This window comes from Pogoniulus pusillus, chromosome 26 (assembly GCF_015220805.1).
Source record: "Pogoniulus pusillus isolate bPogPus1 chromosome 26, bPogPus1.pri, whole genome shotgun sequence".
NCBI classification, from domain to species: Eukaryota; Metazoa; Chordata; class Aves; order Piciformes; family Lybiidae; genus Pogoniulus; species Pogoniulus pusillus.
The window spans coordinates 9044424-9072306 of NC_087289.1; the positions used below are offsets into that span (position 1 = coordinate 9044424).

General features: G+C 41.2%; 1 protein-coding gene across 3 annotated transcripts in view; it reads left to right on the top strand.

Annotated features, from left to right (window-relative positions):
• Nucleotides 1-14381, top strand: part of TBL1XR1 (TBL1X/Y related 1) — a 118838-nt gene extending 104457 nt beyond the window's left edge. For all 3 annotated transcript variants that reach the window (XM_064164705.1, XM_064164706.1, XM_064164707.1), the window contains 7 exons: nucleotides 1496-1556; nucleotides 2751-2872; nucleotides 3345-3419; nucleotides 5970-6097; nucleotides 6274-6439; nucleotides 7045-7146; nucleotides 8907-14381. In XM_064164705.1, the coding sequence (XP_064020775.1) occupies nucleotides 1496-1556; nucleotides 2751-2872; nucleotides 3345-3419; nucleotides 5970-6097; nucleotides 6274-6439; nucleotides 7045-7146; nucleotides 8907-8933 (681 nt within the window). In that variant the 3' untranslated portion in view covers nucleotides 8934-14381. The remainder of the gene's footprint in view (nucleotides 1-1495; nucleotides 1557-2750; nucleotides 2873-3344; nucleotides 3420-5969; nucleotides 6098-6273; nucleotides 6440-7044; nucleotides 7147-8906) is intronic.
• The last annotated feature ends 13502 nt before the right edge of the window (nucleotides 14382-27883 follow it).

Genomic DNA, 27883 nt, shown 5'->3' on the forward strand with positions numbered 1-27883 from the left:
CAAATCATCTAAATTTAGCAAAGCACTTTATGCCAAGCCTCAGAAAAAAAAGTGTACTGGAGGAATAGGTTTGGGCTAATTTGGGTATCAGTCAGGCCTGAGAATGATTGAAAAGATTAGAGCTTAAGGAAAGTGAGATACACTGACCAGGCAGGTGCCAGTGGTGTAATGCCATGAATTTCATTGTTTAACTGTGTTTGATTTCACATCTCTAAACAAACTCATAGGGTCTTTAAATCCAAAACTCTTGTGGCTGTGGGAAATTTTATGAATGTTGGGAATGGCACATAGTGACAAAGAATAGACCTAAAAGGAGTTTAAAGAATAGAATAGACTATTCAGAAAGTAAGAGTTTGCTTTTTACCCTGTAACTGACTCAAGGTGCAGAAGTAAACACCGCTTTTCTCTTAGTGAGACTGGCAAACTGCAATCTCAGTAAGACCACAGGCCCACAATATGTCAGACTGGCTGTGTCACTGTAGAAGATTTTTTTCTTAGGACTTATTTTTCCTTTCCTTCTTTCTTTTTTTTTCCTCCCTGCACATATTTAATCTGGTTTGCTTTAGTGCCCTGCTTTATAAATGCTTGTGCTGCCACTAAGGAAGGAAAAATAAGTGTCTGAAAGCACAGAAAGGATGGATTTCTTGGGTTTGGCAGCGCTGGTGGCATATGCCAGTTGCAAAATCTTTGTGGAGGTACAGCTTTAATTGGCAGAAAAATATTCTAGGCAGAGATAAAAGCCTTGCTTCAGTCAATAAAACTCCTTGGACAAAGCAACTAAGATTATGCTTTGAAATACATTCTCCACTAGCAGAAAGACTGACCCAACCTTAAGCTCCTTTTTCGTAAATAATCTGTGTGCTCAGTTCATTCTTCCATTGAATTCAGTGTCAAAATTTCCATTGATTGTTGAGGTAGGTCAGGCATACTGTCATAATTATGTGATTATAAAATACTAATTCTGTCAGGTAAGAGTTCTTTCATCAGAAGAGTATCAGAAGTATTGGCAGAGAACAACTCAAAATTACACCCTTTAATCTTTCAGATTCTTAAGTATGAGAGTAATTGTTTACATAAGGCCCTCCTTTGGGACAAAATGAGTATTTGAAATTCCAATTTGAATGCAGAAGGATTTGAAATTGAAATAGACGTGTGGAGCAAATTAGAGGAATATAAATAGGACTGAGGAGACAATCTAGTTAATTTCTGTTTATTACAAAAAAGCCCCCAAGCCCCTTCCTCCTGCCAGACCCCAAAATGCTGTGATTAAACACCTTTCTAACACTGCAGGGTAGTAAGATTTTCTAATGTTGCCTGTACATCTATTATCATTTCCTTCAGTAGCGATTAAAACACTAGAAATAAATAATCAGAAGCAGACTTGGGCAGTGGGAGGTAGGTTAGGTAGTACCAATACATGTGAATGGTGGTAGTTGTAGGGAAATTAGCAATTTGTACAAGTTTATTTTATTGTTTATTTATCTGTTTAATACAGACCACAATTATTTGGGATGCCCACACTGGTGAAGCCAAGCAGCAGTTTCCTTTTCATTCTGGTAAGTCTCGACATTGATCATTCAGGATTGACACCTAAAAAGATGAAAAAAGTGTTATTTATGACAGTAATTTTTAAAATCTTGAAGTTTATTTACCTCATTTTAAAGTCTTACAGGCAGTCTTTGGATCCTGACTCTTGTATTCATAGTCTTATGAATTGAAAATAAACCAAGATAGAATTGTTCCAATCCTATAACTTTCTAACTGTTGCATTTCTCTGAGAGTCATAAGAGATGATCCAGATAGTACTGACTTTCTGGAGTACAGTGGCAAACAAATCAAGTGGGTGTGCCACAAAGGATTTGTGTTTATCAGCTATGGACTGCATTTGTCATCTTCCTGCTACAGTAGTCCCAGCTCTGTACCCCATTGTTCTGTGCTGCCTGCTGTGCTGTCCCCAATTTATTTGGCCACAAACCAGCTGAAAGACTGTTCACTGGCCAGCTGGGATGAGAGTGCAGCCTCTTAGGAGGTCAGACAAATTGCTTTGTGGGCTGCATGCTGCGCAAGCCTGCCAGAATCAGATGGAAAAATAGAATAGAGAGGATGACAAACGTGTCATTGAAGGGCCTTTAAGAAATGTCTTGTTTCCAGTTTTTATTCCACTTACACTACGTTTTCAGTCGCATGACCACAATCAAAAACATTGATTTACTCCAAGCAATTATGTGTGCTGTCTGCCCTAAATATCTTGGCTTGGTCAAATGGAATATGTCGCCTATGATTAAGCTTCAAGTCACCACACCTTATAATGCTGGAATTAAGAAAGGGAATAAATCATTACCTTTTGCTGGCTGCGATCTATCAGCAGAAGCATGGACTCGTAGTGGAGATGAGCTCATGCATGACAATGTGTTAAGTTGTGGGAACCTGTTCCTTGTTCTGACTCTTGAGATTTATATATGGATGACTTAACTACAGCTTGTTGTCCTGCTGCACTATCTTCTGTGTAACTATTTCACTTCAGAGATGTTCCACATCTTAATGATTGCTGTTGTCTCGGTTTTATGTGTAAGACTTGTTTTGAATGCGTTTCTCACTGTTCATAGTGTCTGATTATCTTTAGAACTGCTGTAAAATGAATGGTTGCTTCCTGTTGGCATTTGCTGTAAGGTGGTGCATGCTAAATTTTGCAAATTAAATTCTTGCAGAATACATACCATAGTTCTAAATACCTTTCTTTTTTCTTTCAGCACCAGCGTTAGATGTTGATTGGCAGAGTAACAACACATTTGCCTCTTGCAGTACAGACATGTGTATTCACGTTTGTAGATTAGGACAAGACAGGCCCATCAAAACCTTCCAGGGTCATACAGTAAGTACTGGAAAATTGGGGGTTGCTATAGGATATTTTGATTAATGAGAAAGTGGGAGCCCAGTATACTTGTCAGCATACAGCAAGTATGCTTTGTGTGGGTCTGTGGCAAGAGGTGTACATACACAGGTGGTTGTAGTTAAGGTTGTATAGTAACTGTGGTCTCTGTCATTATTAGAACAAGTCTCTCTCCCACGTGCAGCTTTGTTACCAATGCCAGGGTGGCATAGCAAAAGTGAGTTTTAGAAGGAACATGGTACCTTTTAAGACCTATGTACCTATGTGCAGCCTATGGTGTGTAAGAGCATACATGGGAAAATGTAATGGGTAGCAAAAAATTGTTGTTATTGAAGGCAAAGCTTGGAATGAAGATTAAATGTTAAAATACAATTATACAAATACTCATAACTGCTGGGGCTGTTATTTGTAATAAAAGGGGAGACTCCAACTTACTCTCACTGTTCAATTCTAGAATGAAGTAAATGCAATCAAATGGGATCCAACTGGTAATCTTCTGGCATCCTGCTCTGACGATATGACTCTAAAGGTAACATGAGTTGGTACTGGCTCTTCGTAGGACTCTGCAATGTGCACTATTAGCAATCCAGCAGTCTCACTGTACTTGCTGTGTCACCTAATATGTGTTCTTTTTTTAATATAACAAGATTAGGTAATCCCTTTAATCAGAGCCAAGCTTTGGTCCAGAGAACTTGCTGCAGGCTGCAACTCTGAGACTGGGAGCATGATTTATTGGGTGCTTTTAGCTGTTTACAGAATCAGGTCATTAATCGCAAAGCTGTCATGCTTGATGGTTGCTTTTGGTTAAAAGGAAGACCTGGAATGCACATTGTGTAACAGATACAAGAATGGATAGTTTCTTTCTTTCCTGGTTTCCTTCTGTTTTCCCCTCTCTTCTAGTTAAAATTTTTGGTGTATTGTTTCTTAAGGTACTGTACTCGTTTCTTCCAATGTATCAGGAATCAGTCTGCTGTTTTCAATTGCACCTACTCTTTTTTTCTCCAAATAATTCATAGCAATATAGTTTCTTGTAGAACTAGGGCAACTTGTCAGCAGAGAGGATACTGTAATTTACACATAGGACTTCAAGTCACACTAGAGATCCATACAAAAATACCACCAGCTTAGATGTACTAGAAGAAATGAGGCTATTCCTACCTGACAGGCCTGTGTGGTTTCCATGGTGCTGATGCTTTTCCATTACTCCCATCCTGCTTTATGTTCAGTGGATGTTTCAGAGATGGTAGAGTTTCAGGATATGTTTTTTATGTTGACAGTGCTGTCCTAGCGGTAACTCTTGGGGCAGTAATTTCCACGTAGCTCACTGCTGTTTAATCAGAGACAGGGAATGGCTGAATGAGCAGCCAGATACCCCCTCCTGTGCTGGCACACAGTCAGGCTCTTGCAATGGAAATCACCTTATCTAAATATAAACATTTAAGCATTAAGCCTCCAGTCTAAAGCTAGATGTCTAGACATCTTTACTTAACAGTATGTCTAGCTTCACTGAAGGAAAATTTATCCTTTCCTAAGTGAGGTGTCCAAGTCAAGTATGATGAATAAACCCTGGAGAGCATCAGTTGTTATCCACTGGCAATGAATGAAGTCAAAACAGCCAGCTTAAGTTGGGTGTTTAATACTTAGGCAGCTGAAACTCAGGTGAGATGAATTCCATTCTATCGCTGCTGCGTCTCAGTGAGTAAGGGTGTAACAGTGGGGAATGTGTTACTGTTTCTGGACTCAGGCAAATGACTTCTTGATTGTTGTTTTGAATTCATCACAGTCTGGAAAGAATTTATCATTTTCTTTAGGATAAACTGGAAGACCAATTGCTTGTAAATAAGGCTACACATAACTAATCACTTGTGCATCACTTTCCAATGGCAGTAGGAATGAACATCAGGTTTTGAAGCATATGAAAGATGCCTAGTGCTTTATTTATTTATATTTCTCACTTCTGATGCCAGCTTGATCTTCTCTAGGATAGCTAATATGGACTCTTCTCATCTGTATTAGCTTTATGAAGAGAAGCTAGATTTTGATCCCATCAATTTAAATTGGAAATACAATTTAATTGTGCCCGCACATTGAAAATCAGTTTCCCCTTCAGTGAGGTACCAGTCCTGAAAAGCATCATTCATAGAATCAACCAGGTTGGAAGGGACCTCCAAGAACATCCAGTCCAACCTATCACCCAGCCCTCTTCAATCAGCTAGACCATGGCACTAAGTGCCTCATCCAGGCTTTTCTTGAACACCTCCAGGAACTGCAGCTCCACCACCTCGCTGGGCAGCCCTTTAAACATACATGTTAGTTGCATCTCAAGCATAGTCTTGTTAGGTTTTTCTAGCAAAATGTGACCTAAAAGCACTGCTGAAACCAGTATCATGAAAAAATAAACCCAAAACATTCAGATGATTGGCTCCTGCATCAAGTTTCACATGTAGCAAAAGGTTTACAAGTGTTCCCAAATCCCTTCTGTAAGTGACAATGCAAGTTCTTAATGGAATAAAGTTAGTCTGTTGAAGGTTATCATCCAGGACTTGGAGTCCTAAGGAACTGTGTGAAGCACTGAGCAAATATCTGTCAATGCAAGTCCTAATAAGCTAGGAAAATGCCATCATGTTTTTTGCAGTGTGCACCAATGGTTTTGTATGAAAACAGACAGTATTTCTACTATCCCTTCATTTCACTCAATCTGTGTAGCAAGAAGTTAGTTTAAAAATAGGACTGTGATATTTTGTCAACTCAGACATGATCATACACATACTGCTCTTCTCATTCAAACATCTGTTCTCATTCCTGCACTTCTCAAGGTGCTTGTAGTTAACACATACAGATTGGTTTCTACACACAGCACCTTTGTTGGTTATTAACCCAATCAGGTACTCGTAACTCAAAGAGTGAAGGGTAGTGGAATAACACTTGTCATAATTACTCTAGAAACCTAACAGTCATAGAAAATATTTTGAGTTGTCTAAAAGGTAGCAGTCAGACTGCAAATTACAGGGACATAAATGATACTTCAGTATAATTTTGTGCTGAACGTCTTTGTGTTTTCTTCTTTCTTGCATCATAGATCTGGAGTATGAAACAAGACAGTTGTGTCCATGATTTACAAGCACACAACAAAGAAATTTATACTATCAAATGGAGTCCCACAGGACCAGGAACAAATAATCCAAATGCCAATCTCATGTTAGCAAGGTATTGTTTAATCCTGGATTTAAAAGCCCATTGAACTGTATTTTTGCTTCACTCTTTATATGTGCAAGTTCACAGAATGTCTTGACACATGTAGAGTACTTTATCATTTTGTTTTTGTTAGTAACAAAAATGTATCAAGTTGAGATGTAATTGATCTGTGTTTTTCCCCTTGGCAGTGCATCCTTCGATTCAACTGTTAGGTTATGGGATGTAGACAGAGGAATTTGTATTCATACTCTGACAAAACATCAAGAACCTGTGTACAGTGTAGCTTTCAGTCCTGATGGCAGGTACCTGGCCAGCGGCTCCTTTGATAAATGTGTACACATCTGGAACACACAGGTATAGCTCTTCTGTCTGTTTAGAAGTTTCTGGTTTCAGCCTGTATTGCTTGATCATGTTTTAGCCACAAAGAGCTTTGATATTCCTAACACACTGATTTGCTTTCTCTTTGTTCTAAGGTTACTTTTCTTAATGGGTGTATATTTAATTTCTTTCTTGGCATTACTGATTACAGTGAAGTAATAATTGTTTTTGCATTGTCTTTGCTTAGCAAACCAAACAACAATCTTAAAAAACCAACACAACAACAACAAAATGCATTTAGGCTGATTGCAAATGAAAGGCTAAAGACCTTGTTGTTAGGCAAGACATGATCTCTGGCCCTAGGGCCTGGATAGTAATTTTTGAAAGGCTCATTTCAATAATTGGAATTAGTCATGATCATCCTCACCCTTTCCTTGTCAAACATTAGAGATCAAGATACAATAATTGTGTTTGTCACATCCTTTGGTACAGTGCTGAGATTGTCCATGAGTCTCATCCAGAACATTTTCTCTGAGAATTTTTCAGCTTTCAAAAGCAGTTGGGAAGTTTTACCTGTTGTACAAATTTTACTTGTTGACTTGGGTTTTGTGATATTAACTACATGTTTTGTCCCTTTTTAGACAGGTGCCCTAGTTCACAGTTATCGGGGAACAGGAGGGATTTTTGAGGTTTGCTGGAATGCAGCAGGAGACAAAGTTGGAGCAAGTGCATCAGATGGTTCAGTAAGTGCTGCTTGACTTGATTGACATTCTAGCACCAAGCCTCTCTGAAAACCTTTTGACCAAAAATGGGGACAAAATGTCATTCTGTGGTTGAAGTGTGAATACATCCAGCTCACCTGTACATTTTCACCCATAAATAGGATGCTGTAGTCTTGTGAGGAGGATGACAGTGTTCCAGCTTAATGTGTTACTTTTCTAAACCATCCAAAACCTGCAGAAGGTGAAGATACCTCTAATCTAGATGTTCTGTCCCTACAGAGGCTTAGTATGGAAATGTGTTTAGTTGCCTGTTCTTTTCCTTGTAGTCTGGAAACAAGTTCATTTTCACCTCTGTGCCCTTTGTGAGTGAAGATGTTCAGTGAAGGTGATTTTATTGTATGACAGGATAGATGTAAGGTATGCTCTTCATGGCATTTGACAGAAAGCCCAGCAAAGCCAAGTGCCTTTTCTGAATGCTTGTGATTAAAAGGTGTCTAAAAATGGCAGGAGCTCTGTATCAATAACCAGTCTGCTTGCTCTGCTTAGAAGAAACAAGGAATAGAATCCTACGTTTAAACACAGATGCTCCCACTGTCATCTCTTGGTGTGTATTGTAGCATCACCTCCTAGCTCAAACTCCATGGTAAAATATTGTCATGCAGCTCTTCATAACTAGTACAATACTTGTTTTGTTGCTTGCCTCTTTTTTGCTATGTTTCTGTATGTCAGGAGAAGATCAATAAAGAAATTGTATTTTGGAGTGCTGTAGCTTAAAGTAACAAATGTCAGCAAAAAGCACTCCTGGTAGCTTTGTAGTTCAGAGTCTCAGGTTATATCTTATCACAGGTGCCAAATCATTCTCCTGTCCTACATGTTCCAAAGTAGTCAACAAGAATGCTTTTCTAGAGTTCAGAACAGAAAATAGGAAGTTCTGAATCTTGATCAGTCTAAATCTAGAGAATTAATTTTTGTTGGCCTTTTATATCATTTTAGTCTAGACAATCTTACAGAAGGAACAGCAGCTCAAGGCATATCCTGAGTAGAAATTATCATTTCCCCCCAGGTGACCCTTTTAGATATGTACTGTGTAACTTTCCCAGTCTTACAGTTAATTTGGCTCAAGAGGCTGATTGTACTTGCTACATATTTTTTAAGAGAAGAAACTAATAGAAGACAACTCTGTAGATTTCTTCTAGCAAAAATCTTTCTCATTTCCTCTTTTAAATGTGCTTTCATCTGGTGATAAGCAAGCAGTAGACACGTTTGAACTAGTGACTAAAAGCATAGCTTATATATGATGGTGTCTTACTAATTGAGATTTCTATATGTGACAGAACTATGAGCACTACTGAGTGACTGTTTTGGGGAAGGCCAGAACTGGAATTTGCATACTATTAAGTTGGATTCTTTGGGGTTCTTTTCGGAGTTATTCTGATCAATTCTAGCATTTGCCTTAATTTTTAATCTTGCTCTACTATAGTTCTATAAACTAGAATCAAATTCTTAACCTTACAACATTAAGTAACAGACAAGCACCTTATGTAAGATATTGTTAATGTTTTGCTAGTAATTTGTTAGGCAGCAGCACCCTTAGGAGCTGGGACTGGCTGGATGCTCATAAAGTGATGTTTTTTTTCTTCCCCCTCCAAGTCTATTGTTAATGGATATGAAACAGATTGTGCAAGCTTATATTAATACCTTTTGCTCCAGTAGTTCCCACAGAACTGTATAAAGGTATAATATTGTGCAATTTCTATATATGTGTTTCTTTTTCCTTGCAGGTTTGTGTATTAGACCTACGGAAATAGCGCTACTAGTTGGAAGCCATGGACCGACTATGAATGTGTACATAGCCAAAATGACTGTCCCTGACCCATGTACTGCTATAGTCCCAATTGAACCATGGCCAGTCCACTACAGCCAAACGTAAAAGAAATATATACATATACTGTATATACAAAAAAAAAGGAAAAAAAAAAAGAAAAAAAATTACACCCTGAAGAGGATGACAGAGTTTTGTCACAGCTTGTGAATCCTGTTCACCAAGTGCTGGAATCTGCTGTGCCCCAAAATAACATTTAAAGGTTTTGGATATGAAAAACGGAAGAGAGAGTGAGAGAGAGAGAGAGAGAAATATACCATATACAAGAGCAGACCCATATACATACCAAATTCAGAAGATACTAATGGCAGCCTTCATTACCCCTTCCCCCATTAAATCCATTACAAGAATGGATTGTGGGGTAGCTTTGTTTTCCTTCTCAGTAGTTGAGCAGTTTGTGTGTACAGAGAACATGGACTTACAGAAATCTGCAGCAGTAGTTTTTCCTTTGCTTTTTAAACATTGGGGTTTCTGTTTTGTTTTGGTTAAGTTTACGGATGCATGAAGTAAGGGAGTGAATTAGTTTCTTGTTTATATTTTTTTCTTCACCTTGGGAAAATAATGTTTCTTTGAAACATATTTTAATGCATTCTTTGAAGAGGTAGATTGAACCTGATAACATTTGGTACATTTTTTTTGTGGCTCCCAGAGCACAATTTTGTGAACAGAGGGAGGGTGGAAAAGGGATTATGGAGAGAGAAGAAAAAGAAATCCTTCTTCAAGGCGTGACATTTCACGTCCTGTTCATCTACAAACTATGACAGTAATGGGTATAATGCTATGTTTTATTTTCTGATGACATGGCTGAAATGCAGTAGTTTCTTATTTGGGACATAATTCTGCCAAATGTAAGAACAGAAGGGCACAAAAAATACAGAAAAGAAAAATACAGGGATGCAAAAAAAGGATAAAGGGGGTTGAGGGGGAAGGACAAAAAAAGAGGAAAACAAAAAATTGCATCTTCTGTTGCTTTAAGACCATAGCTAAAATATGGTTAAATTGTGCACTATTGTGGAAAGGAGCAAAGTATAGCTGGGGGATTGTTTTCAAGAGGTTAAGATCTTTCTGGACAAGGGTTCATGCCACAGCTTCTTTGAGAGTCGCCCATCATTATTTGTAGGAGCTTAGATGTATAATTGTAACCAAACTCCAGTATTAAAAGTATCTCATGTAATTTTTCTTTATTACAAATAAAAATCTTTGGCATATATTTGATAACACTGCCATTAAGAGGCAAAATGTTTACTACCTTAGATTTAAAAAAAAACAACAAAAAACAAACAAAAACAAACAAAAAACCACACAAAAAAAATACTTAAACAGAGGACTTGCTTCAAGTTTATTTTAATAGCAGTGATTCAGCTTATTTAAAAGATGAATACTTGCACTAATTCCCCTGCTGCTCCAGTTCTGCAGTTTATTGTATCTTGTGACTACATTTTTTTTTTCCAAATATAGGGTAGATGTAAGCTGCTATTTTTTTAATAATCACTACTATATAGTGTCTTTTACTCTGTTTACAATATCAAGTATTTTTCTTACAATGACAGATGTATATGGCAAACCTTTTTCTGCTCATGTGATTAAAAGTATACTGATAGTGATTTTATTTGTAAATGATAGCATGAGGTTGTGTTTACGCGTTTGTGTAGTTGAAAAGGTTGCATCGTGTCTTGCATAAGATTCCAAGAGTGTAAATTTGTAAAAAGAGAGGTTGTCAAATTTATGTCACAGGCATTTTACTTAAGGAATGGTTTATATTACAGAGCTTTGCAGAGTTACCAGTTTTATAACACTATGTCAATCACAAATGATTTTGTGGCTTATGATTGCTAGTCTCTAACCGAGTTGGGTTGGGTTTTTTTTCCCCATTTTGGGTTTCCCCCCCTCCCCCAAGTTAGGCATAAACTGATTTTTATTGAGATAATGCAGCTTTGTCATTTTTAACCATTGTTCTTTAGGCATTGATTTCTGCTATTTCCATGGAATAAGCACGACTTGAAGCAAGTCTGAGTTTGGCTAAGGTAGGGTAGCAATTTGCCAGTGGTAAAGAGAATTCAACAATACATTCTTTATATATACCCCAGGATTATAATACTATCATACACAACATTTAAAAACCAACAAAAAGTCATATCCATAGAAACAGTCATCCACAGTGGTTCAGTGCCAGCTACTTTTTAGGGTTTTGGAACATATTACAAATGCTTTGAGCAATTACCCTGTGAGTTACGATATGTAGGAAACCTAATATATTGAGTGTCTGGCACTTGAAATACTGCTTTTATTGCTGGAGGTCCATGACTGTGGCTGACCTCTGTCATTTAATGAAAAGAAAAAAAAAAAGAATAAAAATAAAAAAATTCTGTGCAATAATTTTAAACTGTGCTCCCAGGAATAGACACAAATGTTTTGAGTATGTTTAAGCTGCATTTTTTTTTGTTTAGCAATGCATTTGTCAATTGCACTGAATTTAAATCTGAAAGTCAGAAGTGGTTCTTGATAGTACTTTTGTATTTTAATATGGACAGTTTATTCATTGTCATAAAAGTATTGGATGATTCTTTCAGCCAATCTAAATGATTGTGGTGGAATTCTGTGACATAGCTGCAAAATTACACAGCCATGTTTTAGGGTGTTGCCATTTTCCTCTTTCTCAATCGTCAGCTGTTTTGGTTGTAATTCTACCTGCTCAAGCATAGTACCGCATACTCAGAAGTAGCTACGACAGAGCTTCAGCATCACAGGACCAGGGTTTTCAGGTGCTTGAAGCACAGTCCAGCAGGAATGTCAGATCTGTTGACCTGAGCACTCTGGATGCACGGTCTGAGACCCCCAATCTGGTCTTCATCAGCAGTGCCCCACTGTAGTGGAGTGATGCCAGTTTCCACTCTCAAAGGATCCGGCCAATAGGTATTTTATTGTTGTCCTTCACTAGCATGCCACAGTGCTGCTCCTGCTCGCACCTCTTCTCGCCTCTTCTTTTATACACTGTTCAATGCATGCGTGCAAGGTGTGCTGGGTTCTGTGATTATGTGAAGCAAAAAGGAAAAGAAAAAAGAAAAGGGTGAACCATGACATGATTATCTTTTATAGCACCAAGACCTCGTGTTCAATAGTGAGGTTGTCTGCCCAAACTGTTCCTTTGAATTGAGAATGCCAAACGTCAGTAGGACCCTAATTTCATATAAAGGTATGCACATGCTTAGTTTTCCAAGTGTAAAGGCAGACGAGTGCATAAGCCTTTGCATACATTACAGTTCCCATTTTTTCCAGTTCAGCATGTTAATGGGCAAATATCCAAATAGAGGATAAAAAAGAAGGGGAAAAAACAGGCTCAGAGTTAATGATAGAATAAGAAATTAACTGCTCTTGAGTTCACTGTCTTTATAAGCATCCATCTCAGAATCCTGTTTCTCACTTCTGCATAATTAGGTCCAGGTTTCTGTAGAGTTCCTCTTTTTCTATTTTTACTTTACCTTTTCCTGCATTTTTAAATTGATGTAAAGATTCCCAACCAGTGGACTTTTTAGTGTAGTTAAGAGAATATCTAGGTCCTCATAAAAGCTTTTTTAGACTCTTTGTAATGTTGATAAACTCAGTTTATTCTGGGACTACAATTGTGCAGGGTTATTTAGCGTGTCTACTAGATGATTGGAAATCTTATATGAAACACTAAAAGTGCCTCTTTTTCTGGGTTGGGTGGAGGGAGGTAATAGTTACCAGAGTCAGAATGACATGGCATTTGGAAGCATGTTTCTTGATTTCATGACACTTTAATGCATCTTGAGAGAAAGGCCAAAGATTTCTATCAATTTTAATTAATTTTCATTTTAAAAAGCACTCCTTTTTCCTTACACTGCTTACCTCATGCTAGGGTATTTAATGGGACATTGTACCTTCGAGATGTTCTTTGTGTTTAGGAAGAATAGTAGGTGGCATCGGGCTGTTGTGCCAGTTTGCCTGCAGAGAAGTCTAAGCAGCTGATGCATTTAGTTCTGCTGAATGAAGGAATTTCAGTCCAATGGCAAACTGGGGTTTTCAGCTTGTAAATAAAAGGTTGTATGCTTTTGCCTGTTTAGTGAAGAGGAGCCTTGGGACCTGATTTTTTCCAACCATTTCTTAACCAGAAATCCCACTGTCTTTCACTTCATGAGAAAACCTTGCCAGAACAAGCAGTGGAGGCGTTGAGTCTGTGTGATGCTGTGTGCCACCTACATAAAATCAGCCCCATCGCGCTCGAGTCAGGGCTCCTCTTGCCTTTGGTGGGGGTTTGCCAGAGCAGGGCCTGTCAGATTTAGCCCAGCCTTTCTTTTCTATTGACAAGCGTGATAGCTTCTCCCTTCACCAAGGTCCTGTAGAGCCATTCCCCAGTGGGATCAGTTTCACACTCTCCAGAAGTCTGAAGAAAGCAGAAGCAACATTGTGGCATGTTAGAAGCAAATAAGGCTTCGGGAGACAGCAGTAAATCTCCATCAAGATCCCTGATATTTTCTTTAGGGAGAGAGCCATGGAGCAGTCTTCACTTCTCCCTCTAGAGAAAGCTCTGAAATACCACGCTCTGTGAAAGTGTGACTGTCTTCACTGTCAGTCTGATGGCAGGCAGACGAACCAGGCAAATCTGCCGTTCCTTGCGGATTGCAGATTTAGTGTTTATAGTGCTTCAGATAATTCGCTTTTCTCTGCCTTTGAGTTTTGAAGCTTGACAATAACTTGAGGCATGTTTTTGTTTTGGTTTTGGGTTGTTTGTTTTTTTTTTTTTCTTTTAAAAAATAATCATTCATTTTTACTTCATAATGTTTTTTGGCATTTGTGGGTAAATACAAGAGAACAGTCTGCATGTTGTTGCTAGTCCAGTGTACTTTGCAATCTTGTCCTCAACAGACTGCAGTGTGCAGAACAGTAATTCTAGAATACAGAAGTAATTTTCTCTCTCTCCTGACATGGACATTGTAGTTGTAATGGTTTCATTTGGAGTTACAAATCCTTTGGGTCTAATTCTGTGAGCCTACCTATAGCACTGGATTAAAATGTCTGCATCATTTCTTCAGTTATCCAGTTAAATTACAACTGTTGTAAAAGTGTAAACCAGCCCATGACAGTTTTTTGTACTTGTTTAAAGGACTTTTATTGTTCAGTTTTCATGATTATTGTCTGAAGAAGACTGACATAGATGTTCTATACTGTCCTGGACCATGTTAATTACACTTTATGATGTATTTTGGTTCTACATCACAATGATTTGTCCCCAAGGCCCTTATATCCCTTCTAGGCACATTTTCTGTTGCAGTTTCCCTTTGCATTGTATTGCTTTGACAACTGTAATTTGAATCAGATCTGAAAGAGGTCCAGAATAAAATATATTTTGATATTACCTTGCCTGAATGTTATATACAAGTTAATGTAATGCTTGCTGCAGAAGAGTTCCAGATGATTCAGTTGGGGAATTGATAGGCTGAAATACCATGCTGTTTAATTTGGCACATTTTCACTGAAGGGAGTGTGTAAGCAGCAGTGGGAGGTAATACAACTGCACAGCTCCATACTCCTTATCAACACGTGGTAGGTCCTCTGAAATGGTGAAGCTGTTCCTCTGCCACTGCTATGTCTTTGATTTAGATTAACTGATTCCTCGTGTGTGCATTTTACTTGCTTCATCATCTGCCTATACACTTGTGGGAGAGGAACTGTGTCTAGTGACACTGAAAAGCCACATCCCAGCTGTTCAGAAGACTTGGGAGATGTGGGAGCAGGCTCTATGGTAACGGTCGTGTCAGAGAGATCCGTTCTGACGGAGCGATTCAGTGTGGTTACGCAAAGGAATGCTGTTTCCCTTGTTGTGTTTCAGGTACTCGAAATGGTTTAGGTTTGCAGATGAAATAACATGCATCCACCTGTGCAAAATGATGTTCTAAAGCCTTCAGAATAACTGATCACATCCTAATCTGAGAGGGGCAACCTGCATGGTCTATTTTCAATGCCACTACGACTTAGTGGCGACATTGCTGCTTTTTCATGTAGGCTATTTAGTTGCTATAATACATTCAAAGCAATGGCTTTCTCATTTCAGTGATGTTATCAAAAGCAGTGCATTTTAATACATTGAAAATTACACCTAATGGCTTGATTGCAAACAGAGGGAGGGACTGTTATTTCACAAGTGTAAATCCAATCTCTTGAATTCCAGTCATCTGGAGTCTGAGTGCACTGCAGGATTTCTCTGTCATCATTTGGGGTTTAAGGGAGCAATAATGAAGCAATTTCATGGCTTTTGAGACAGGCTGCTTGTACTAACTAATAGCACGCTACTGAAAGTTTGAGTGTCTTGAAATTTCATTAGTACAAATGTTCCTCTCCATGGCCACCCTGCGGTGCAAGAACCACAGAATGGTGTTGCAGCACGTCGGTGATGTGCTCACATGGTAGTGTTGCCCAGCTCCATCCTGTGAGGAGGAGACAATATTCCAGGTAGGTGCATTACACCATTGCTGCCCAAATCCTCCCTTTGAAGGTGAGTTACCTCATGCTCTAACAATCTGTTTTTTGTAATTCTGTTGTAACTCATGATCTCAGATATTCATAAGGTCCATGTTCCCAGCCTCGCAGTGAAGTGATTTAATGGCAGTCTCAGCAATGTCTTTGGTTCCCTGATGTCAGCACAGGGCAGCTGCAAGATAATAATAATTTAGAGGGAATTTATCAAAGGTTCTGTGGAGAATGATGCTGCCCCAGTTAGTACAATTTGTCCTGAAGGATAGCTGACCCAGGAGTTCTGTGGTGCAGAGGCTTTCTCATTTATCTGGCAAACTGAAAATTGGCATCATAAAGGATTGTTTGAAGGATTAAATAAGATAAAGGTTTCCATAATAGATGTGAAAAGTGTTCAGCTTCTACATTCATTCTTCAGATACCAAGTCAAGACTTGAGTCACACGTACATGTCAGGAAATCTCAGTGGAGATTAAGTGCTTTCAACACACACTTCTATTTCCACAGAAATTTTTCTGATTAGGTGCTAAGAACCTTGATTTTTACCTTGAGGAAGCTGCATTTTGAACTTTCTGAATTTCATGTTCTTCAACTTCTTCACTGAACTGGTGACAGCTCAGATTGTTTCCCCTTCCTCACTGAAGAATGAAAGTCCCCTGCTCATAGCAATGCTGAGGGGAATTTTCCAATTACTTCAGTGCAAGCAGACTTCTGGAAAGCAATGTTGGTGGATGAAAGGAGCAGGTTATTTTTTCTGGCAAATGGTAAAAATCCACCTATTAAAGATTGTGTTTCCCCTTTCACTATGTCGAAGGGCTTAGACAAGGCACTATTTGCTCTTCTTGCATGTTGTCTCATCCTCGATGGAAAACATGAAACCTATGGGCTCCACTTAGTGTAATTTCTACCTTTGTCCCTGTTTCAAGTGTCTTCTCTTGATGAGAACATCTGAAGGGGTAGGATCAGCCTTTAAAAAATCCCAGGCATAGATTGGGTCTAGGTCATCTGAACGTGGCTGTTGTTTGTCCAAAGCTGTTATTAGGTCTTTATAATGACTTCCTTGCACAGTGAGTTGTGGTGCTGCATCATTTGCAGTTTAAAAAGCTCCTAGGAATGTAATGGCTGCATTTTTGCTTTTCACTTTAGAGAGATGGAAAAAATCCCTTTTTTAGTGTGATATATTAACCATGGGTTCCTAGTATTTAAACTGGAAACCATTGTAGATTATGGCATATATCCCTGAATCTCTTGTAAGTGAATGATTTTTTGAGGTAGGAACTTCCCACCTGAGGAAACCAGTGAAGAATTGCAAAGACTGATGCTTAGTTTACTTTTTAAATTGTTATTTGAAAGTTTTGCAGTTCTTTCACTTTCTGTTGCCACATCTCATCTATCTTCAGTTAAGACGAATACCGCAGCAAAGTCAGATGCTGATTAGGTGGATGGGAGCAAACTACTTTCTAGCAGTAAGTAATTTGAAGCCAGGAGCCAATTCCCAAGGCAGAGGTAGGAGCCTGCAGTTGCCTTGTTTACCATCTCATGCTCAAATCAGTCTGTCTTGCTCTGTGTGCTGAATTAAATATTCTATTATTTTATTCTATTAAGTATTCTAGTTCAGTTCAGTTCCTGTAGCTAATTTTACAGGAAATCATTCAATATACTTTTCTTAGGGAGCAAAATTAGACCTTTGCACTGTACATCAAAGCAGGTTTCCTGTTTGGTACCATTTGAAATGTCAGTTAAATACTGGTGTAGTTTGGTGCTGCAGCAAGTATGCCTTCAAGTTTGGAGTTCAGGTGTGTGGTTTCTCATCTGGAGTATTCAGGTGCAAAATATTTGTTGACCCATACATTTATTTATCTTCTGGCTTGTTACTGTTTGCTTGGCTGGGTGGACAAAGCGACTCAGTGTTCCCATTGCAGGTAAGTTATACCTCCTGAATTCACAGAATCATAGAATGTTAGGTGTTAGAGGGAGGGAACCTCCAGAGGTTGTTAAGTCCAACCCTGCTGCCAAAGCAGGATCACCTAGGGCAGGCCACACAGGAATGCTTCCAGGCAGCTTTTGAAAGTCTCGAGAGGAGACTCCACAACCTCTCAGGGCTGCCTATTGCAGTTCTCTGTCACCTTCACCATAAAGAATTGTCTCTGTGCTAAGGTGGAACCTCCTGTGTTCTACCTTGTACCTGTTGTTCCTTGTCCTGTCACTGGGCACCACCAGAAAGAGACCACCACCTTCATCTTGACACCCACCCCTCAGATATTTATAGCCATTGATAGATCCCCTCCTGGCCTTCCCAAGGCTAAACAGCCCCAGTTCTTTTCAGTATTTCTTCATAGGAGAGATGTTCAAGTCCTGCAGTCATCCTTGTAGCTCTCCGTTGGGCTCTCTCCAGCAGATCCCTTTCTCTTGTGAATTGAGGAGCTCAAAACTGGACACAGTATTCCAGGTGTGTCCTGCTGGCTCATCTTCAGCTACTCTCTGCCAGTATCTGAAACTGTTTCTTTGTTGTTCACAGCAACCTTTTATATATTTGAAATCTCTTGTTGTATCTTTCTCTTTTTAGGCTGAAGCTTCCTTAGTGCATCTTAATCATCTTAGTGCATCAACAGCAACTGTTCTTCTTGACAAACAATCTAATGAGTACTGAAATAAGAATCTTGCTTGTAAGAAATACAGTCCCTGGCTTGAGCCAGGAAGAGAAGGAATGAAATGAGTCTCCCTAGTTTTGTGGTTCTGCTGCAATAAAGACCAACAGTGCTCCCATAGAGCAAGTCAAGGCCTTTCCTGCTTCTCACCCCACCAGCTGTTAGGTTGTGAGTGCACAGAAAGTTGAGACTCTTATGAAGGGGACGAGTTGAAATCTGAGTTTGGGGGAAAATGCAATGAGGCCCATTTAAAAGTTATTAAATAATTTATTAATATGCACAAAAGAATTCCCCCAAACTTATTCACAACTCTCCACACAAGTTCTTGGGTGCAGTCAGCAGAACTGTTTTACAGCATGTCTCTGTGCAATGGAGCTTTGAAAGGTTTCAGACACGTCCTTGACAGAGAGTCTGGCAGCTTCCTTCACCGCCTGTGAGGTTGATTACATTGAATAAAGAATGAAGAATACTCACCAGTCCTAATGGCTGTGGCCCAAAACATAGGCAGGAAAATATTCAGTAGAGGTCCTGTGGCAAATTCCACCTGGGCTGCGAAGTAGAATCAGCTGCTGGCTGAGGCGGCTGAGGCGGCTTGAGGCGGCTGAGGCGACAGGCAGGCGAGCGGCAGGTGAGCGAGGAAGGAACGAGCACACAAGCTCCTTATTCCCCTCTGCACCCCTGTTTACAGGGTCATGGCCGAGGCTGATGGTCTCACTGGCCACACCATCACCCAGCCACCTCGGGCAGTCACCCAAGTGGACCCAAAAATGGCAGAACCCACAGGCTGCTGCCTTCCGAACCCGGGGGTGCATAGGCCTGGCACGCGACAGGGGCGTGGGCCCCAGGAAACCCCTCTCAGGCGACCGGATCAAACCGGACTGGGTTGCCTGAGTTTGTGTCCTGCTTTCCTGCCTCTGGCTGCAGTGCAGACAGGCAGGTAAAGAAGACAGGACATGCTCAAGCCCATTTTGTGCCCTTTAGGACTGTTCACCACAGGGATGCAGCTAGGACAGCTGACCCCAACTGACCGAAGGTAGATTCCATACCCTACGACGTGGAAAGCTGGGGAAAGGACGGGGAAGGGGAAGCCATTTGGAGTGATGGCATTGGTGTTCCTGAGTAACCATGATGTGCAGTGGGGCCTGCTCTTCTGGAGATGGCCTGCCCATGGCAAGCGGAGAATGGGTTCCTTGCTTTGCTTGTTGGAGAGGCCAATTGTCTTGCCCATCCCACTGGGGAGGGGGGGTTGAGTTGGGTGTCTGTGTGGGGCTTAGCTGCCAGCTGGGCTTAAGCCATGACATGCTGAGAGTTTTGAATGTGTCCTTCAGCAAAGAGCCCCCTGAGGGTGCTCCTGTGTCTGTGGGCCTGTGGGAAATGGCAGGAAAAGGATGGAGAGGTACAAACCCTACTTGCAGTATGCAGATCACTTCTAGCTCAAGGGTTGTTGTCTGCTCTCTTCTTGCCTGTATTGTGGAGCAATCTGAACCCTTCCTCTTTAGGGGCTTGGGCATGCACTTGCTGCTGCCATGATGCCATTAGGACAGAAAAAAAGGCATTTTCTTTTTCAGCCCTAATCGAGAGAGGGGGTTCACAATCCAACAGGCTCAAGCAATTGTGGAGCAGGTAGGTGTGTAACTGTATTCTCAGCTGCTTCCAGATCTCCAGAGAGAAGTGAAAACTAGGAGGAGGGGGGGTTATTAGCCTTATGGCATTGCTGCTGTGTTGAGCAAGGATATGCTGTTTTCCCATTAGATTTGTGCCTCTCCGCTGTTTTCCAGATCTTGCTACTCCAGCTAGGATTGCTGCAGCAATGCTACAATTAATTTGTGATAAGTTGCAAGATTTTGTTTCCTTTTCCTTTCCTTGGTGTTAGGGCAGCAGTTGTGCTGTGTACAGGCCCCTAAGCACTCGTGGTCCTGGGGCAAGAGCAGGACCATCCATCAGAACAGTGAGCCGGGCAGCACAGCAAGCCTGCAGCTCCTGCCAGGTGTCCCAGCATGACTGACCTTGTATTGAAGGCAGTTTCCAGAAGCTGAGCTAATAGGGCTGGGTTTTAAGTTTCAGGCTGCAGGTGTGTGACTCTTATTAAGGTATCCTGAAACCTCTTCTGACCACCTGAAAGGAAGTTGTAGCGAGGTGGGGTTGGTCTCTTCTACCAGGCACCCAGTGACAGAAGAAGAGGACACAGCCTCAAGCTGCACCAGGGCAGGTTTAGGCTGGATGTTAGGAAGAAGTTCTTCACAGAAAAAGTGAGTGGCATTGGAATGGGCTGCCCTTGGAGGTGGTGGAGTCACCATCCCTGAAGGTGTTTGAGAGGAGGCTGGATGAGGCACTTAGTGCCATGGTGTAGTTAATTAGAAGGTGTTGGGTGATAGGTTGGACTTGATGATCTTGAAAGTCTTTTCCAACCTGATTAATTCTGTGATTCTGTGGCTACCCAATGACAGCTATCACTGGATAGCTGTATGCAAGCATTGCTGCTTGTATGCAAGGATCCAATGTCCAGTGGGTACAAGTGTGGAGACAGCTAAAAGAGCAATGTGGCATTGCAATTAATTGTATAATCTGAACTAAGAAACAAATAGGAAACAGGAAAGTGTCTTGAAATGGTAGCAGGATTCACAACGTAAGTGGTGTTATTTCCCCTTTCCTGTAAGGCAGCTCACTGTGCTTCCAGCCTGCCTTCTCCTCTATACAAAACAGCAGCCAGAGGAGTCATTAAAACAAAGATTGGATTGCAAGATTGCCTATAATTCAGATATTTCAGTGATAGAAAAATGTATAGTTTCAAGAGAAAGACTGTGCAAGTACCAAATCTAACCGAATTGTGGAGATGTTAGTTTGTTCAAACCATCCCCTCTGTGCTTTGGAGGAAACAATTTCCTACTTTAGTAAATAAACACAGCTGTTAAGAAGTTAAGATTAGACTGTCAGATTCATCATCTGCTGAGTAAATGATAGCGTACAGGCCTTGCTGTCTGCACAAACAAAGATGCTGCAGTGTGCCTCGAGTATGGATGAAAAGGAGATGGAAGGGCAGATCCGAGAGAGGATGCATTGGGACAACAGCACTTTCAGCTTCTGGGTGGCTGGAGTGCTCTTCCAAAGTGAAGCCTGCTGCTGCAGGAGGTACATGTGGCAGAAGGAGAGAAAGGTTAGGAATTCACAAACCTCAAAGGAGGCTGGAGCAAGCTGGGTGGGAGTCTCTTCTCACATGCAACAAGTCAAAAGACAAGGGGAAACAGCTGCAAGTTGTGCCAAGGGAGGTTCAGGTTGAATATTTTGAAAACTTTTTTCACAGACAGGGTTTTCAGGCATTGGAACAGGCTGCCCAGGAAGTATTTAAAAGAAGCTCAGGGGTGAGCCATAGGAGGTTCCACATGAATCAGGTTCACTGTGAGGAATTTCACAGCAAGGCAGCAATTTTGGTGAAAACTGAAGAATTAACAGGTTTCTTTGCACTGAAACAAGCAGTAGCTAGAAAATTAGAGTCTGCTTTACAATAATTCCTTGTGGTTTTCCCTTGAATTAAGATTTCTGGGGGGTTGGGTGTTTAGGGGATGTGAAGGGCTATCTAATTAATCAGAGTGGCTGGAGAGCAGCCAGGCAGAAAGGAATCTGGGGGTACTGGTAGCTGAACATGAGCCAACAGCGTGTCCAGGTGGCCAAGAGAGCCAATGGTATCCTGGCCTGGATCAGGAACAGTGTGGCCAGTAGGACAAGAGAGGTTATTCTGCTCCTGTATTCAGCACTGGTGAGGCCACACCCTGAGTACTGTGTCCAGTTCTGGGCCCCTCAATTCAAGAGAGATGTTGAGGTGCTTGCAGTAAATTGTACCTCTTGTCCACTAGATGGACTCAGGAAGCTCCTCTCTGTTTATGGCAGAAGGCAGCAGCAGGCATGAATGCAATGGCAGAGCATGTTCTGTTACCTGCTTATCTCTTTTTATCAATACAGCCCAAGACTAATGGGCCTTTGGACACAGAATACCCAGTCAGGATGGCAGTTATCCAAGCTTGACTATATTAGGTGAAACCATGGGCTTGCTTTACCCAAATTTGGGAAAACACAGTCCTTGTACGAGGCAGGCACAAGCCAAATGTGTACACCTTGTTTACCACAGGATGTAGACAGGAGCGAAACAAGTCTGGGCAAACCTGAGTCCTTAGATTCATTGACTCCAGGTTCTTTGTCCTCTTTCCCATGGTTGCTTCTCCCCACAACAGAAGGAGGGAGAATAGAAAAACATGGCTGGGCAAGCCAGGACATGGCTAAGCCTATTTTGGCCTATTTAAGCCTATTTTGACAAACACCTGCGATTAATAGAACCCCAAACTCATCAAATGATTTTTTTGAGTGAGGCATGTTGGATGGTTTTGAGATACAGGTTTACTGCCTGAGAAAATGAAGTTGTTCTGTTTCACTAGAACATGTAATAGTTACTCATTGGGCTTAATTATTCCATATGTTAATGCATTGTTGCATCTGCAGCTGCTGGCAAAGAAAGGCTTCTGTCAGACAGTGGTGTGCATGCTAATGAACATCGAGGCTTGTTTTTCTGACTTTTACACTTGTGCTGCCACTCCAGCTGTTTGTGGCTCTGGATAGCTACAGCAGAGAATCCCATATTTAGTAGAAACAATGATAAACAAGTTCCCTGTTAAATGTTGTTCAGGACTGACACAAATTCAGTGTGTGATGTGAGGAGAACCACGGAGACTGGTTAGAAAAATTCAGGTGTACCTTTAAAAAGCATGGGAGGAATGATCCAGACAGTCAGTTTAATTTTGTAGTTACTTTCATTCATAGTGCCTGCAGGAGATGAAGCTCTGTTCTTCTTCAGCTCTAGGAATCTCAGACACGAGCTATCCCCACGGCATCTCTCTTGCTGGTGCTTGTGAAGTACTTGTATCTCGTAACTCATGTTCTTCTCTTGCAGACACAAGCCTTGACTGTAACATTTTGTTCTCAGTTTCAGTTATATTTATGGCCCCACCATTGTGCCTAATATCTGCTTAAGAGTTTTTTTTTTCTCCATGCTGTTGTGTTATTTAAAGGAGAGCTGGCAGTGCATTCCTTGCCCTTAGTATCAGCAAGGTGTATTTCACAGGTGTCACTTTTTCAGCCTGCACCAAAGCCTGGGGACTTGTGGTTCTGCACACCTAGCAGGAACCACAGCTTGTGCCATGTCCTTATGCAGACATAAGCTCATCTGTTTCTAGATAGCTTCTTTGTGCCCTGTTGCCTCATACCATGGCTGCTGGCATGTAGAAGCAAAGTACTAAATAATACAAATAAATAAAAACAAACTAAATAAATTAAATCCTAAATAAACTAAATAATAAAGAAATAAAACATCCAAAAAGTTGGGGGTGGGGGGGAGGGATGAAAGAAAGAGAGAGCAAGCAAACAAGCCAGGCTTGTTTCTCTGCAGCTCTGCAGAGAAAGACTTCAAGTGCTGTAGACAAGTTCACCATTAGCCACCGTGACCTTGTGGTCAAAAAGAGCAGTCGTGTCCTACACTTCATGGGATGTGGCCAGGAGATGAAGGGATGTTTTCCTTCCCCTCTGCTCTGTCTTAGGCCACAGCTGGGATCCTGTGTCCTGTTATGAGGTCCCCAGTTCGAGAGAATGAAAGAACTACTGGAAAGAGTCCAGTGAATGCTGGAAAGCTGCTGAGGAGCCCAGAGCATCTCTGTGAGGAGAAGAGGCAGTAAGGGTCCCACATATCCTGTGGCCAAGATAGCCAAGAGTTCCTAGACAGAGTAGATGTCACTTGCAGGAAGGGTTAATTGTTCATGGAGCAGCTCAGGATAGGAGAAGCCCCCAGTCAAGATGAGCTTTCTTTGTGCTGGACTTATCAAGCTGCAGACAGGCTGGTGCTGTTCTCTTACGGGAGAGGGTTGTCTTGTGCAAGCATGGGGCACAAACAGCTAAGATAGATACTCCCAGGTAAGATGCTCCAAGAGGGTGTAACAACTCACCTTGGCCTCTGACCACCACTCAGCACAGTCTGAGACCAATTCAAGAGCACTCCAGATCCTTTCATCCATCTGCTGATAAATGTCTTTCCTTTTTCCTCTCCACCTCTTGAAGATAAGCACCTTGGGGGTGGGGGGAAGGGATGAAAGAAAGAGAGAGCAGACAAACAAGCCAGGCTTTGCTCCTGCTTCTTTCCAAGCCCTATCCAGATCTCATGCATCCTGCACCACTTTTCAGAGGTACGTAATTGTCTGGCAAAGCCAAGTAGTTCGCTGTGCTTTCTGTGTGCTGAGGGAAGGCTGCTGAGCCTGTCTTCTGTTTGGAAATAACAGCCACTAAGAAAAATGAAAAGGCTCTAAAGGAAAATATGCTGTTTCCATGCAGAGTGTGCTTGTTTGGGCAGTTGGATGTCCTGTTTTTATTATAAATATAATTGGATTTCCAATAGTTACAGGCAAACAACTGTCGTTTGGGAATAAAAAGAAGTAGACGTATGCTAATCGTGAGCTCTGATAATTACACAATCTTCAAATTAATTAACGAGCCAAAGGCAGCCAAACATTAGCATTTAGAAAGCGCTTTGCTGCATTAACCGCTAATGAGTTCGTTTAAATCTATCATGCAACCCATTTTGGAAAGCATGAGCCATATTTAATCATATTCAATCAGATCTAATAATGAAAACCTTAATGCCAGGCATTGTTGATTGTGAAATTACCATCAGATTTTGCTTGTTAAATACAGAGGAGGTGATATCAGCAGTTATTTATTGTTAGCTGAATTGTACCTTGAGAGAAATGTGGAAATAGGACAGATTGAAAGAGTTGGGGCTGTTCAGTCTGGGGAAGAGGAGGCTCTGAGGTGACCTTATTGTGGCCTTTTGGTATCCGAAGGGGGCCTACAAAAAATGCTGGGGAGGGATTTTTAGGATATCAAGGAGTGACAGGACTAGGGGGAATGGAGCAAAGCTGGAGGTGGGGAGATTCAGGCTGGACATGAGGAGGAAGTTGTTGAGCATGAGAGTGGTGAGACCCTGAAATGGGTTGCCCAGGGAGGTGGTTGAGGTTCCATCCCTGGAGGTGCTTAAGGCCAGGCTGGATGAGGCTCTGGCCAGGCTGCTCTAGGGTAGGGTGTCCCTGCCCATGGCAGGGGGGTTGGAACTAGATGATCCTTGTGGTCCCTTCCAACCTGACTGATTTTATGAATAAGTTAGAAATATCCATGTAAGGATACTCCTAAAATATATGGGCAACAGCAAAGGGTTTTGTCTGTTGTTTATGCCATTTGCTGTTTTTCCTTCCATTAAATGAAACTGATTTGTTACTTTTGAGATATGAGTCAGTAATTTCCCAAAATATACCTGGGAATTCCATGGTGTAAGACAATATTTTTGCTTAAATCGTTTGCTGTTTTCAGCCTAAGTGACTGTGGTGCTGCTGTTCATCGGCACAGCTTTGCTCTCCATTTCGTTCCTTTAGAGCTGAAATAATGCAGAAGTCGTCACAGGAGCTTCTCTGCATTTAAATCAGAGTAGCTGAGGTGGAACCTCGGTCCATTGCCTTTTTGCAGGCAGTCTAATTTCTGGCCCCATTGAAAGCACAGTGCGCCTCGTCATCTGGCTTAATAGAGCAGATAAATCACCATCAGCTCAGGAAGGAGACTTCTACTGAAGTCAGTGCAGTTACTGAACTCAAGACATTCTTTTAGATAAAATATCCTCCTCTGCAAAGTGTTTTGTTGAATGTTTCAGCCAGATAGAGCTGTCCCAGTGGAAAATTTCAGCCCAGCAGTTTCTTCCACTCAAAACTACACTTGCACATGCAGCAGCCAGAGGTTAGGTTGCCTGCAGAGCATGTGGCAAGCTGCAGTAAGAACACCAGTGTAGATAGCTGGCATGGAAAACTGGCATGGCAGCTACCCTGGCATGGGGTTCTTCCCACTTTTTCATGACAGATTTTGGCAGGGCGCAGGCTCGATCTCGTGTCATGGATTTTCATAGAGATTATTTGTTCCTCAGGACAAGCCAAGATGCTGGAGACCAGCACTGGCCCTCCAAGATTGTGCTTTACAGTGCAGTCCTGGTACAGCACTGCTGGTGATGAAGCTCTCGTAAGATTAACAAGCAAGGCTTGCAATTCTACCAACAAATGGGACACTCCAAGGGGCTTGCTCATAATTCTGTCCTTGGGAACAAGTTTGTTAGAAACACGAGAGCAAATAGGGTGAGGTTAGAACAATAATTGGCAGGAGTTGTCTGCCCAAGCACTTTGTAGGTATAGGAGAGGAAACCTGATGCTCTCTTCAGCTCTCTCCAAGCTACCTTTTGGGGTTTCTGTAAGAAGGTCTAAGTGCTGTGCTTCTGAGACCTCCACTGAGGGCTGCATGATGTGTCTTCAGGTGGTGGCTGCACTGTCTCTTCATCAAGTGCTGGAAGTGAAGGATCTCGGAGCACATGCACAGAAGGTCAGGTTTATTGTTTTATTAAATTGAGAAAAGAAAGAAGCCTCATGGAAAGGCTTTCATCGTCTGAGGTTTGGAGTGGAAGTGGTTGAAAAGTTGTGTAGTTCCAAAAGAGTGTAATCCTCTCCCGAAATAAAAAGGGTTCATTTGAAAACAGTTTTAGTAACAACTCAATTTCTCTTTAATTTCCTTTCAGACATCTCTTTCCTACCTCTTATCCAATGCTGTCACTTCAAATTCAGGTTCCCATTTTTGTGACTCGGGTCAGAGAGACAGAGATTAATTTGTTAACCACCTGTAAACACCAGTAGGAGTGCTCTTAACAGTTCATTTCACCCAAAAAAATCTCAAAGAACCTTACCAGCAGCAAAATGCTCTAGAGTGAGAATGCAGGTTGAAGGGATCAATGCAAAAACTGACTCTTATTGATCACTATTACAAGGGGGAACTTCTTTCCTGTAAGGGTCCCAGAGCATTGAAACGGGCTCCCCAGAGAGGTTGTGGAGTCTCCTTCTCTGGAGACTTTCAAGGCCTGTCTGGATGCATTCCTGTGTGATCTGTGTGGTTGTGCTCTGGCAGGGGGCGTTGGACATTGGACTCAATGATCTCCTTGGGTCCCTTCCAACCTCTAATATCCTGTGATGATCTCCTTGGGTCCCTTCCAACCTCTAATATTCTGTGATCTTGTGACCATATCGTGGTACAGTTCACAATAATTTCTTATCAGCATTACTGCACATTCAGTGGATAATGGAGCCAAAATAACTTGCATTATTATGTCTGTCCCACAGCTCAGAAGAAATCTAGGAATCCTAATTCCCAATCTTGTGGTATAATTATTGAAACCTTCCCAAGTGAAATGTTAGTTGTAGGATCCACTCCTTTGCATCCTAATATGTAAATATCCACCAGTTAACAGCAGCACAATGGAATGAATTTGTCAGGTCTCATGAAAATACACTGACTGAGAATTTTGATTAGGACTAGTTTAAGACCCCAGAAGATGCCTTTAGCTCTTAGTAAAGATAAAAGCATTCATAAAAACTAACTGGCTCACAGTTTGAAGCTATATTCTTAAGCTTTGAAATGCTTTAAAATGAGTGGTTTTGTATTCACACCAGCACCTTCCCTTTAATTACCAAGTCCTTTTTTTGGTACAGCACCCTCTGCAACAGGCAAACTTTGTCTGTCGTGTTTTGGTAAGCCAAAACCCATTAACAATTTAGAGTCTCATCACAATGGGAAAACTGTACTGCAGGAGTGATTTTCTGTGACTATAAACCTGTGCCAGCCATTCC